The sequence below is a fragment of the Girardinichthys multiradiatus genome, chromosome 14 (genome assembly GCF_021462225.1).
Source record: "Girardinichthys multiradiatus isolate DD_20200921_A chromosome 14, DD_fGirMul_XY1, whole genome shotgun sequence".
NCBI lineage: Eukaryota > Metazoa > Chordata > Actinopteri > Cyprinodontiformes > Goodeidae > Girardinichthys > Girardinichthys multiradiatus.
Window position 1 is genome coordinate 44,494,791 of NC_061807.1, and position 14,544 is coordinate 44,509,334.

Genomic DNA, 14,544 nt, shown 5'->3' on the forward strand with positions numbered 1-14,544 from the left:
AGAAAATATGCTATAGACAATGGAACACCACAAGGTAGTATTATAAGTCCAATATTGTTCACTATAATGATAAACGATGTATTTACAGAAATTGGAATAGAAATGGGATGTTCACTTTTTGCAGATGACGGAGTCATATGGAAAAGGGAGAAAAATGTAAAGATAACTGGAAAGAAAATACAGGCGGAGATAAGGATAGAGGAGTGGGCTTTTCAATGGGGATTCAAGTTCTCAGTAGAGAAAACAAAAGTTATGGTATTTATACGGAAACAAAACAAGAGAGGAAATAAAATTAAAATTATATAATCAAGAATTAGAATAAGTTAAATGTTTGGCTGGCACTGACTGGGGAGCAGATAGGGAAGCGTTAAAACAAATTTACACTGGATTGATCCGATCAAATATAGATTATGGAAGTATTATATATGGTTCAGCAGCAAAGATGCACCTGGAAAAAGTTAGACATTATTCAACATCAAGCATTAAGACTTTGTACAGGAGCCTTTAAAACAACCCCAACACTCGAAGTAGAAATGGGAGAAATGCCGTTAGATTTGAGGAGAACACAATAAATTACTGGATAAATTTACAAGGCAATAATCTGGGTCATCCAACACGAGAGATATTGAAGCCATGCTGGGAAAAAATTAAAAAAGAGACAAGAAGTTTTGGTTGGATCATTAAAAAAATAACAGAAGAGTTTCATATACAAAATATAGTAATAAGTCTAATACTGCCAATAGGTGTTGTACCACCATGGATCTTACCAGAAGCACAGGTAGATATGTCTTTAATGGAAAAAAAGAAAATAACATGTATATTAGAGTTAAATATAGTACAGGAATATGTTAAGAATTATTATCAATACCTTCAGATTTATACAGATGCATAAAAAATAAATGACAAAATAGGAGTAGCATTCATAGTACCGGAATTTCAAATAAGAGTAGGAAAACGAATCACAAATGGTTTATCAGTATACACAGGAGAAATATTAGCAATACTTTTAGCAGTACAGTGGGTGGAAGACATTAATCCTTTAAAAACAATAATTTGTTCAGATTCAAGCTCAGTATTATTGAGTTTAAAACATAACCATTCAGACAGCAGGCCAAATATTTTACTAGAAATACATCAAACTTTATTCAGACTACAAATGATGGGTTTATCAATAGTATTTTTATGGGTTCCAGCACATATTGGAGTTAAAGGAAATGAGATGGCAGATAAGATAGTTAAGAAGGCAACACAAAATCATATACATTTTACAGAATATTTAAGTAAATCAGAAGCAAAGAGAATCATCAAACAAAATTTGAAGGAAGAATGGCAGAAAAGGTGGGATGGAGAAAGAAAAGGAAGATGGTTTTATAGGATCAAAAAGGCAGTTGGTGAAAAAAGAACTGGAAGAAGGAATAGAAAGGAGGAAAGGGTAATAACAAGACTAAGATTAGGACCTACAGGACTTAATTATACACTTTTTAAAATACATAAACATAATATAGGACAATGTGACCACTGTGGGATGGATGAAACAATTGAACATGTTTTTATAGTGTCAGAAATATGAGCTGGAAAGAAGAAGCATGAAGAGAGAATTTGAAAGAATTAAATAAAAGTTTAGTATAATAGATTCATTACAAAAGAAGATGGGGAGCAAACACATACAAATTATTTTAAGATTCATAAAAAGAACAAAATTATTTAATAGAATTTGATTATATTAGAAAGATATTAATCCACGATGAACCACACTCCATACCAGTGGTGGCGGTAATGCACACCTATAGATTCTTGCCAACCGCCGTTAAACACCAGAAGAATAAGAAGAAGACGACGAAGAAGAGCTGAGTGAGCCAAGAAGAAGAAGAAGAAGAAATAATGATTAAAAAACTCCCTGATTTGGAAAAGTGGAGCGATGCAGTGTCAACAAGGGTTCATTCAATGTAAGATGTTTTAGAATTGATTGGTGACCTTTAATTTATATTTTCTATGTTGGTTATGAGTTGTTTTGCTAATTATAGAGATTTGTATAGTCAGGCTGATGGGTGTTTTCCACTCAGTTTGGACATGAAAGTTTCTGAAAGGAGTCAGTAACGGGCAAAGTGAATGAGGCGAGAACTGCATCAACTGAGGTTGATAGGGAGGGAGAGAATCACCAAGTTAAATGTGCATTTCTTCTGCTGTATTAACCTGTAGCTCCAAGTAAAAATAGTTGTTTTGTTTTTTTGCTAAATCTACCAATTTTGGTATTTCATCAACTGAGGAAAATAGTTAAATAATAATTAACAATTTTCCTCAGTTGTGTTAATTATTAAAGAAAAGTTTATATTTATACAATATATTAGGATTATCCTAGTTTCTCATCTAAAAATAACCAACTAGTAAAGGTTATCTGAAACAAAAATCTTGTTTTGGTAAATTGTGATTCTTCAGTATGGAAAAATGATTGTGATTACATTATGTCTCTATTTCAGAATAGTGAAAGACTGATAGAAGAGGAGGGAAATGGAAAGACTTTGAAAAAAGTGTGTAAGACAGAAATAGGAAGGGTTAGAGAGAGAGAGAGAGAAGGAAAATAGACTGATGGAAAGATAAGTAAGGTTAAGAGCAGGGAAAGAGCAAAGTGTTAGAAAAAGGAGGACAGGAAAGAAGACAGATATTACTACTGCTATTTATTTGTTTTTTTACTCTTAGGAAATGCTAACAAAACTGTGGATAGACTTTCCTGCTATTTCACTTCATTTTTATAGTTTCATTATAAATAAATATATTTTTTTTAATTTAGCTGTACTTTATGTTTTATATTTTATATCTTGATAACATTTAATTCTTTTAATCTGGAAAGCTGGAAATGTCCCCGGATTTGATTACGGAAAAAAGAATAAAACCATAACTGGGTTCGAGCTACCGCACCCTGCTGGCGATCGGATGCCTCGGAGTCTCTCCAGTCCCTGGTGCCCAGAGGCGATCACACTCTATCTAACACTGACTCTTAAAGGAACGACTCTCAAACAGTTTCTAACTTTCAGCTCCTTTAATCTAAATTAAGGCAGAGGAATGATTACAGAGATCAGTGCTGAGGCTCCCATCTCGGACCGTCGCCGTCTGTGTAAGGATGACGAAGAGCCCCGATAGAAGGTCACATGTAGTTTTATATCTGAGACTCCAATGCAATGGATGTTCCCTCCCTCAGTGATTATCAGTAGACTATGTGTCACCTTTGTGGTGTCTATCTGTTAGATTATGTAGTAGCGGGTGTCCATCCTTAATCTAAGGCTGCTGTAGCTTTCTAATCAAACCAGTTATACCAGCTGCTCCATATCAAACCCAGTGCACTAAGCCACAGGTCATTCATGACAAACCTTGGGCCATTTATCCTTGTAATGTGTGTTGATGAGCATTCTTATCCTATTCTAACAAAAGGGAAACATTTATGCTTTATATTATTATGGTATAAGGGAAATAATGGAAAAAACAGCTATGAAGTAATATTAGTAAAGGTTACCTGTAACAACTGAAACTAATGAAAGTTAAACTAGCACACCAATGCTAAAAACTAATTAAAACTGAAATAGAATTGAAAATGTTAAGTCAAAACTGAAAAAATAGACTAATGAAAACTGCAAAACTATTAAAACCTAGTTTGACTAATAAAGTCAAATACTCATTGCTCCCAGTCTCATTGAATGCCCCAAACTTTATTCCTTTTGCAGTGAGAACAGGTAGATGAATCCCTCCAGACTTGAGCCACATTTGAAAATCGAGCCAAACCCTCTAAACTACCGTGCCATCAAACAATCGATGTTCAAAAATTGGAGGAATGTAATAGTGGAAGTTGTGGATGTTACACACTCATGTACAGTAGGTGGCGGTATGCACCTACAAGCTGTTTGCGATCCGCCATTATAGAAAAGAAGAAGTGTTTACGATTCCGTGTGACGTCAGGCGGTAAGTGCTGGAGTCGCCATTTCATCTATCTAAAGACCAACAACGCTCAGACGGCAGTTTACAGGTATGAATTCACCCATTTCTATAGAACGCAATCTAAAGCTGCTCACTGCGTATATTAGTGATGCTTTCAGCACATGATTACTTTTAAAAGAATTTATCCGCGACGTTAGCCTCAATGCTAGTATGGACAATAGGCCCATACTAGGCCAGGTGCAAAGCTTTAGCATGGTTTAGGCATGGGCACGTTGATAAATCCATTGTTCATCTGTCACACCGACTGCCTCTGCATATAGTTGTGTCTCCGGCCTCGTGTTATTACTCTAACTAGCCAATCGTTAGGCCGGTGGTGTTGTGGTCAGTTCCATTGTTGGCAAACTTGTCTGCAAAGCTATAACGTCCATTGAAAGGAGCCAGGACGGTGATCATTCATGTATGTGTTTCAATGTATAATGATATGCGTGTTTCATCAAATGACTTCTTGTGCTCAGCAAAATATTAGTTAGCAGCCTTGCTAACAATATCTATATCAAAATGTTTTGTTTTAATGTCAAAACCATTGATGGAAAAAAAAAATACCTACGCATTCAGATGATACAGGAATTATGTATCAAAGTTAAGTATTAAGACTCAGGATTAAAAAATCATGGACACCACATATTGTGGGGAGGGAATGTGTACTGACGTTTCAAACCGGTTCATGTCTGGTCTACAGACACTTGAAAAATTGAGCTAATAGGTAGGTAAGAAGAGCACAATTATTTACTAACCCTTTATTTAGGAAAATGACTTATTATGTTGTATATTGTATCCTTGTTGGCTGAGTTATTGTATTGTTCAGGGTTCTCGTCACGCCCATTTTTTTATGAGCTGCAGCGGCTCTTTGACAGACATCTGGCCTCACTTCGTATGGTTTTATGTCGGCCGAAGCGCATGCGCTGAGTCTGTTCCTGCTTCCTTTAACCCTATGCGAGCGGGAACAGACTCCCCCGAGTTAGATTTATTCAGTATTAACTGTGTTTTTAACAACAAATTTATGTCTGTTTTTCTAGTGACGTAGAGGATCCAAGATGGTGAAAATATTCATTGGAAACTTGTCGTCCGACACAACATCAGATGAACTCCGCTCTCTGTTCTCCCAGTATGGCAAGATTTCAGAATGTTCTATTGTGAAGAACTTTGGCTTTGTGCACATGGATGACAAAGCAGAGGCAGAAGAAGCTATACGCAACCTTCACCAGTACGAGCTTAATGGTCAGCCATTAAACGTAGAATTGAGCCGAGGGAAGGCAAGAGGATCTACCAAGCTCCATGTTGGCAACATTGCATGCACCAATCAGGAGCTGAGGGCCAAGTTTGAAGAGTATGGCGCTGTACTGGAGTGTGACATTGTTAAAAATTATGCTTTTGTTCATATGGAGCGAGTGGAAGATGCCATGGAGGCTATTAATAAGTTGGACAACACAGCTTTTAAAGGTGAACCCTTGGGCAGGGCTTGATGGGCATTTTAAATGAATGTTCTAGCATCAAAAATGTTCTGTTCTTGTTAGTTTTCAGGTAAGTTCTGGATAAAGCACAGGTGAGTATGTAGAGATAAGGCAACATTATTTTAAAGCTGTTATCCATAATGTCACTGGTAGTTTTTCGTTTTATTTGCAAAACTGACTTGAAACGTGTTTTTAACAACTCATCCTTAAAAACCTGTTTTATCTGTCAGGCCAATTCTAGACACTTTTGAACTGAGAGTGATAAAAAATAGTTTAATTTTACTTCCTACAAGTCAAACTCTGTATTTAAGGATAGTTATTTATCCAAATACAAGGATAATTTGTGCAAATGTTCAAGTCATTGCAATATTGCATCACAACACTATTTGCATTGTTCACTGTCAATGGAGATTAAAAAATAAAAGTGTGCTAATTAATGGATTGCAGCTTTAACAATGTTGTGTATTTGTCCGTTTATAACCTGAGTCTTAAAGCTACTTTTTGGGTTGTCATGCAGCTTCTTACAGATACATGTGTACATGTGAAGCAACAAATGTCTTGAGTTTACATTTATCAAATGCAGCAAGTCCTTATTCAGTGTTCTCTTTTTAAGGAAAACTGATGAGCGTGAAGCTTTCAACTAGCCGCCTGCGTACTGCGCCGGGAATGGGAGACAGATCGGGTTGTTATCGTTGCGGGCAGGAAGGCCACTGGTCCAAAGAATGCCCTCTAGACCAAAATGGCTACCAGAGAAATGGCTCAGAGCCAAACTCTGATGGATACGATTCCACGAGATTTGGCGGGCGTGGTCGCAGCAGGGGTTATCCGGACTTCAGTGCCGCTCCAGATTATGATGGCAGCTACGGTCCTGGTTTTTCCCGGGTTTCTGCTCAAAGCAACAGCATGGCGGGTTACAGAGGAGGTACAGGCTATGAGAGCGGAGTGAGATATGGGCCACCTCCAGGTTATGGCATAAGCGCTGTCGCTGATCATACCGTGGCTCGGATGTACGGCAGTGAGTCCGCATACAGGAGCAGCGGCTCAGTCTATGGCGCGGTACCAGCCTATTCGGTGCGACGGTCGCCCTACGACGAAAGGGATCCGTACGGGGTCGTGGACTACTACGAGAAGTACAGGGCCAGTTCTTATGGAGGCAGTTATTATGACGACCGCCGTGGTGTCCCCGTGCCTGGTCCATCAGCAGCATCCTCTACAGCTGTGAGGGAACGTGTTCCCCCCTCTAGCATTGATCCATACGTGTGTCCTCCCCTCCCTCCTCCACCAGCCCCAGTTTCTTCATACTACGCACGTGATCGGAGTCCGATACGGAGAGTCGCTGGCGACGCGGGTGGATACGCATTTGAGCGGTCGCGGCTTTCCCCGGTGCCCGTGGCCCCCAGAAGTGGTACCTACGAGCATTTGCGGGATCCTGTTGCTGAACGGGCACGATTTGCTTACTAAAACTTTTGTGTAATTTAGCTGAGTGGGAGCTGATAACGATCAAGCAAGCAGAATAGCCTAAGTGCCACTGGAATAACAGAGTTTCACCTGATGGTTTCTGAGTCAGAATGCTTTTTTCTGTGTATTACACATGTGTGGGTTGGCAAACTTGACATTGGGCACAAGGAATTAGCCAATAGGTAGATCTCTATTCAGTGAAGTGTATGGAATATTATGCTGTGTTCCCATTCCAAGTTATCTTGCGGTGCAGTAAAATAACGTAATTTCATTTTTGTACTGTTCTGTTGTAATTGTGCACTTCTAAAATGAGCCAGTATGTAAAAGCAGGGTTTAGGTTTCATTTATGTAAGAGCAGACGTTTTGTCCTTTTTACAAGTTTACCGCATATTAATATACGCCTCAACCAAACTAGTGCATGGTGAATGTTTAAAGGTCAAACATTTTTACAACTGTTTCCATTGTGTCTTGTCCATTCTAGTGTATTGTGACAGTGAAGTTCACATTGTTACAACATAGATTTCCAACAACTGCGGATGTAGTTTAACTTCTGAGTGCATCCAAACAGTAATCCAAAATCAGTCAAGCCGCATAGCTTAGTAGATTTGTTTTGTTAGGGGGTGGGGCTTGGTTTGAAAAAAATCGTGTTTCTGGGAACATTTGTTATATGAAGTTGCATTTTGATCGTTTTTTTTTTTTTTAAACCCACTGATTTCATGACTGCGGTGAGGCTAGAGGTCCTTGTCTTGTAATGCTATGCAGTCCGAAAACAAAATCTTATTAGAAAAAATAGAATCAGAATCAACTGATTCATTTTCACTGTTGTGATTTTTTATCTTTTTACTTCCCAGATCTTTGCTTTGTTTTTTACTAGAGGTCTTAAAGATAAATTCAACGTTGTCACCATGCTGCTTGCACTGCCTGAGTAGGTAGGTGGGCTTTGGTCAACTGTCAAGCTGAGCATCTGAGTTAGTCTCCTTCCAACTAAAGGTATTTCACACTAACCATACTCTGAAATCTTATTGTGGGTTTAGCTAGTTCCTTGTCTTTTATGTAGCAGTTCCTTACTTCAGTAAATGCATTAAAGGGTACAGAGGTGATGTTGGATACTCTAAGTAGGACGTTAAGGTTACTGAAACCACATGGCTAGACTGAAAATATGGCTGTAATGAAATGGCTTTTCTGAGTTTCCAGGTCACTGATATTGGCCATTCCAACCTTTACATTATTTTCAAAGCGATGATATGTAGCACAGTAATTAACATCTTAAACTCATGTGCATGAACAAGAAGTTCCTTGTTTTGTTTTTTTGTGAGGCTGGGATGTGTTGTGTCCTAATTAAGAGACCTCAGTTATTCTCTCTTGTTTTCTCTTCTTTGGATTCAAATAAAATTTTGAAGTGTGAAAGTTAATCAGTGTACTGAGTTTTCCTTCATATTAAATGGGTTTCAAGAGGGTATTTGGTCGGAACATTCAAACTGGTTATTAATGACATCTGAAATGAAGCAAAAAAATGTTGTATTTGTTAAGCATTGCTAATAACTCAATGCAGACATTTGATTTATTTTGTGTAGAGCAGTGTGGTAAACGTAAGATGAAGAGTTGAGAAAATTTGTTTTTAGACACTATTGAGTCTTTACAATTGGAATGGGATGTACGATAGCAGAGGTTCCAAAACTAACAGACTGGCACGAAGAGGTTCTTAGGCAGCTGTGTCCAAAATTTGGAATAGGCAGGGTATTTATGAGACAAGGTATTTCAGCACACAGTAGAGTAGTACTGCAGTAGGGTAACTTTTTGTTTTCCAATTTAGTCTTGCTCTTTATTTCCTTCAGAAAAGGTCAGTTTTTAATCCCAGCTATATTTTATGAATGAAATGCTTTAGTAGAAGCTGAATAAATAAAAACTGATGATTCCTATATACAGAGTAATTTTCTGTAACATGTCAATGGACAGAATGGTTTAGAGTGAAAACTATAGGAATGACTGGGAAGGGAAAAAACAAAAACATGAGCTTTGCTTTTTTTCCTTTATACCGTGACATTTTAGAATCCATTCTTCATGTTTTCTCTTAAATTGTAAAGAATGCGTAAACTCTTGGCCTCCTTTTTTCAGCATTTTATTTAATTACCCCAGAAATCTCTAAAAGCATTACAATGAAGTGTTGCAGACGTCTTGGTGGTGTTACAGGGGCCTATTGTCTATTATGATTCTAGTCCTGCCAGTTCATAGCAGTCCCTCCCAACACGCACACAGTTTTGCTCACATGAAGTCATCAGTCTTGTTAGGTCACCTCGACTTGCTAAAAGCACATAGCTGGTGTAGATCTGTGCTTTGATAACATCACACAGTGCCTCGTGGGACAATACTTAAAATAAACTTGGGGAGCAGCAAAAGACAACCTGGATGGAGGTTCACCTTTCAACAGAACAACACTAAACTTACAGCCAGAGCTACAATGGAATGATTTACCTCAAAATGTATTAGAGGTGTACAGTCAAAGTCCAGCCCTAAATCCAAGAGACATTCTCTTGTTTATAAACTGCTGCTCAAAGACACTCTCCACTCAATCCCTCTGAGCTAGAGCTGACTTGCATAGAAAAATGGGCAAAAAGAGTCTGCAGAAGCCCAAGAAACCTGCAGCTGCAAATGCAGCAAAAGGTGGTTCTACAAAGCACTGAGTCAAGGGTGCTGAATACAAAAGCGTGCCCCATTTTTCAGAGCTTTATTTAAAAAATATATTAATCTTGTTTCATTTTCCATCCACTTCCCAATTATGAACAGCTTTGTATTGGTCTATCACATAAAACCGCAGTTAAATTCAGTGAAGTTTGAGGTGGTAATGTGGCACATTAGTTAAGGTCTTTAAAATTATTATTTTTTTACTTTTTAAATGTACTCAAGTAAAAATTCCCAATATGTTTTCTTCAGTCAGGATTTTGTAGCAGTGCTGTTGTGTGTTTCATCTGAGACACAGTTGAATGAAGGTCATGACAGCCTTGTGACGCCTGGTCACCAGAGAAATTAGCCTTGTCAGAACTGGGTCAGATCTCACATTACATAATCTCTCCTGGTTCATCCAATCAGAGCAAGCCAAACTAATGTTCATAGCATTTGAGTGACATCACACGCCTTGGGGTCTCGACAAGGTATAGGTAGTCATAAAAAGTCTTCAATTTAATCCTCTTAAGACTTTAAAAGCCTTCAATATGCCTAGATTTTCAACACTGGGTCTTAAATTCTGTTTAGTTATGTTATTAATTAGAATGTTTGTCCATTTATTGCTATTCCCCTCAGGGTTTTGAGAGATGACGTGCCATCATTCATTTTATATGTGATTTGTTATCCTTGATTTGACAGAACTACAATACTGAAGATACAGAGAAGCAACGGGTAAAGTGGGAAAAAAATATTACAAGATGTTTAGCTTTTTCTCACAAACCAGCATCAGAACTGTACTCCTGGACCTCCATGTTTAGGAAATTAAAATCAAAATGTTCTTGCTCCATTTTTCCCTACCTGCTCCTTTGTCATAGGACTTAAATACCCCTAGTTATCAAGTAACTTAAACACAAGTAATCAGTGAGTAATCGGTGTTCTCACTTGTTTTCCTGTTTCTCTTTATTTTTCTACTTTCCATATGTTTTTGTCCGCGTAACTAGTCCTGTGTACTTCAACCGATTTCAACAATTCTGGTATCAAAACGTTCAGCTTGTTCTGGAGAATTATACTATATCTTTTTGTAACTTCGGCTATTATACTTTTTTAAATATTCAGCTTTTTATGCAGATTTTTGCCCCATTAAAATGAATAGAAATTCCGCAAAATTCAACTAAAACTTTGTGCTCTTTCACAGCTTATACTTCTACATACTTTCAGCTAGAAACACCATTCAGCTTTTATTAATATTTACAAGCCATAAGGCTCCCTGTTACATATCTGTTGATATCTGTTACGGTTCTTGTGATTTAATTGTGATTAAAATTTTATGCAAGATTTTTGACGTTTTCGATTTTATGATGTAATCCAATGGCAGAATTCTCCAGCTGCTAGAGTGTACATTCTAGCTTTTTGGAAATCATGGCGAAGCACGAACAAACTCTCCTTGCTCACTCAATTTTTACTCTACCGACACAAATTATGTATCAAAACGTAGGAATCTCAGGATTCAGAAAATAACACCGTTAGTGATGTGGGACTCACATATTTCTGGCAACACGGTCCAAAGCAATGCAAAGCCGCTATAGGAATATGAGAAAAAAATCAGAGCAGAAAATCCTTAAACTCATACCGTTCCATGTAGAGACATGAGCTTTCTACCAATTAATCTTTGGACCTTCCTGAAGCTCACAATTAAAGAATTATTTTGATACCTTTTACCATTTTTTAATAAAATAGGTTTGTTTCAGAATGCCAAATCTGTCCTTAAAAAAGCTTATAATTCAAAACCTTCAAAATGATCGACTTTTTTACACGGTCACATCTCCTTGACGGATTATTGTTGACACCGTATCATACCATGCCATCTTTATTTGTAAAGCACTTTAAGACAAACGAGGTTCACAAAGTGCTGTACATATTGCAAATAAAACATACAAGAAACAGACAGGTTAAAACAGACAAGTTAGAATATTCATCCTAGAAATTAAAATAGATGAAAAAGGAAAGAAAAGAAAAGAAAAAAAAAAACAATCTCTCAGGAAGCACAAAATGCTTTTGCAAATAAGTGTCTTATGAAGGTTTTAACCTTGTAGAGGAATGAGGCCTGTCTAATGTGATTGCAATTCATTCCACATTTTCGGAGCAACTACAGAAAAAGCATGCTCACCTCTAAGTTTAAGCTTAGTTTTTGGTAGCCTACTTTAAGGAGCTGCTGATTGGCAGACCTAATGGAGTGGACAGGTATATGTAGCTGTAGAAGCTCAGAGAGGTAAGGGTGGGCCAACCAATTGAGAGATTTAAAAGCAAATAAAAGAACTTTGAAACGAATCCTGAAATATACAGATAAGCAATGGAGTGACATTAAAAGTCCAATCAAAATGTGATTGGACTTTCTTGTTCCAGTTAAGAGCTGTGCTGCAGCATTTTTCACAATCTGCAAGCACCTAGTGGATGTATCACTAATCCCTAAGTATACTGCTGTTAGGAATAACCTTTATTAATATGACTCATAGCTGTTTTTCCCATTTATACCATAGTGAAGTAAAGTATAAGTTCTAATGTTTCCCTTTTGTTACAATAGGATAAGAATGCTCATAGACATACAGTACAAGGATATACATACAGTAAAAGGATAAATAACCCAAGGGTTGTCATGAACGACCTGAGGCTGGGGCACTGGGGTTGATAGTGGAGCAACCGTCGTAACTGGGTTGATTAGAAACCTACAGCACACTTAGATTATGGATGGACTCTCGCTACTACACAATATAACAGATCAGTCTACTGATAATCACTGAGGGAGGGCATTGCATTGGAGTGCCAGATATAAAAACTATATGTGACCTTCTATCGGGGCTCTTCGTCATCCTCTAACAGATGGCGACAGTCCGAGACAGGAGCCTCAGCGCTGATCTCTGTAATCATTCCTCTGCCTTAATTTAGATTAAAAGAGCTAAAAGTTAGAAACTGGTTGAGAGTCGTTCATTTAAGAGTTTTCAGATAGTGTGTGATCGCTTCTGGGGACCAACGACCGGAGGAGCTCCGAGGCGTCTGACCGCCAACAGGGTGTGGTAGCTCGGACAGTGCGTTACAGTAATCCAGTCTGGAAGCAATAAAAGCATGGATTACTGTTTCAAACAGCTGCCTTGACAGTAAGGATTTTTTTTGCCTCAGATAAAGGAAACAAGATTTTACAACTGCCTGTTTCAGGTCTGCATCCATCTTAAGTCCTAGGTTTGTAATGATCGGCCTAACATACTGAGACAAGTTACCAAGATTTATGTAGGAGGTCTCTGATGTATTACCAAAAATCATCACTTCTGTTTTTTGTTCGTTCAGATGCAGAAGGTTCAAGGCCTTCCATGCCTTTATATCATCTAGGCATTTAAACAAGGAATCTAATAGGTAACCATTTGCCTTTTTAAGAGGGGGATACATTTGGGTATCTTCTGCATAATAATGAAAGGAAACTCCGTGTTTCCTGAAAATAAAGCCAAGTGGTAGCAGATAAAGGGAAAAATGAAGAGGGCCTAACACTGAGCCCCGTGGGACACCATAACAAAGAGAGGCAGCAGATGATTCAAAATCACGTAGTTTGACAGAGAACATTCGGTCTGTTAAATAACTTTTGAACCATTGCAGTGCACTACTTTTAACACTGACCCACTGTTCTAAACAAGAAATTAAAATTGTGTGGTCCACTGTGTCAAATGCAGCACAATAATAAGACAATCACGTGAGTCAGTTTCTAGGAACACATCTTTAAAAACTTAAAAGGGCAGACTCAGTTCTATGTAGAGCTTTAAAACCAGATTGAAAAATCTCTAAAATGTCATATTTTTCTAAAAAGCCATTAATTGCTCGTGAACTGAATTTTCAAGGCAATTTAGAAATGGGCCTGTAATTTTGAAAGTTATTTGGATCAAGAGTAGGTTTTTTAAGTAACGGCTGAATTACTGCCCGTTTAAGGTTTGCAGGAACAACCCCAGAGGATAGGCTACCATTTATAATTGACTGTACAATTGTTGCTATAGTGAGGAAGACATCTTTAAAGAGTTGAGGAGGAAGAGCATTATATGGAGAGCCAGAAGGCTTTGAGCAAGCAACAATCTCTTGCAAGGTAAGCTATGAAACAGGCTCAAACTTGTCAAAAACAGCAAAGCACAGGGCATAGGTAGATGGATCGTAAACACAATGAGGGATCTGAACTTTCAGATGATACTTTATCAAAGAAAAAGTTAAGAAATTTTTCACACATTTTCTCTCGTGTGACATAGATAGTCTGAGGTGCATGAAGAACCAATTCAATATTTTTAAATAAAATATTGGGCTTGTGACAACTTGTATGAATAATAGCAGAGAAATGATCTAGCATCCTTGACAATTTTCTGATAAGAACTCCAGTTGTATTATAAATTTCATACAACACCTGAAGTTGATCCTTCTTTCATCTGCGTCCAGCTCTCCTACATTCTCTTCTAGCAGCGCCGGTAGATTCATTCAGCCACAGTTTAGGTTTGGCCCTTACTTGCCTCATCTTAAAAGGGGCCACATAGTCCAAAAGAGTTTGGCAGGTTGTTGAAAATCATGAACTAAGATTGTCACAATTCTCATATATGGATTCAGGAAAGCTGCAATTTTGGTTAAAAGCATCAGAAAACTGACCAGCAGTGACAGGACTGAAAACACGACAGTATCTAGCAGTTTCAGGAGAAATAACTTTCACGCATGGCAGCGAGATTTCAAACAAGACGGGCTTATGATCTGACCAAACTATATCACAAAGCTCTCAGTTAAGAACATGTAAACCATACATTAATATAGGATCCAGTGTGTACCCACATCTTTGTGTAGGCATAGACACAGATTGTGCCAGGTTAACAGAATCAATAGGATTTAAAAAGTCCTTTGCCATTGGCTTGTCAGGACAGCACACATAAATATTAAAATACCCCACAATAAGAAAGTGATCATATTTTGGCATAAT

The 14,544-nt window shown here is 37.8% G+C and overlaps 1 protein-coding gene across 3 annotated transcripts; it reads left to right on the forward strand.

Moving 5' to 3' along the window:
- Positions 1-1,844: 1,844 nt before the first annotated feature.
- On the forward strand, positions 1,845-8,308 carry LOC124881222 (RNA-binding protein 4.1-like). 3 transcript variants are annotated; one of them, XM_047386770.1, is made up of 3 exons: positions 1,845-1,946; positions 5,004-5,427; positions 6,052-8,308. In XM_047386770.1, the coding sequence occupies exons 2-3, from the start codon at positions 5,022-5,024 to the stop codon at positions 6,897-6,899; spliced, it is 1,254 nt and encodes a 417-aa protein (XP_047242726.1). In that variant the 5' UTR covers positions 1,845-1,946; positions 5,004-5,021; the 3' UTR covers positions 6,900-8,308. The 3 variants fall into 3 exon arrangements, with proteins under 3 accessions (XP_047242726.1, XP_047242724.1, XP_047242725.1); XM_047386768.1 differs by lacking the exon at positions 1,845-1,946 and adding an exon at positions 3,861-4,015; XM_047386769.1 differs by lacking the exon at positions 1,845-1,946 and adding an exon at positions 4,161-4,384.
- The last annotated feature ends 6,236 nt before the right edge of the window (positions 8,309-14,544 follow it).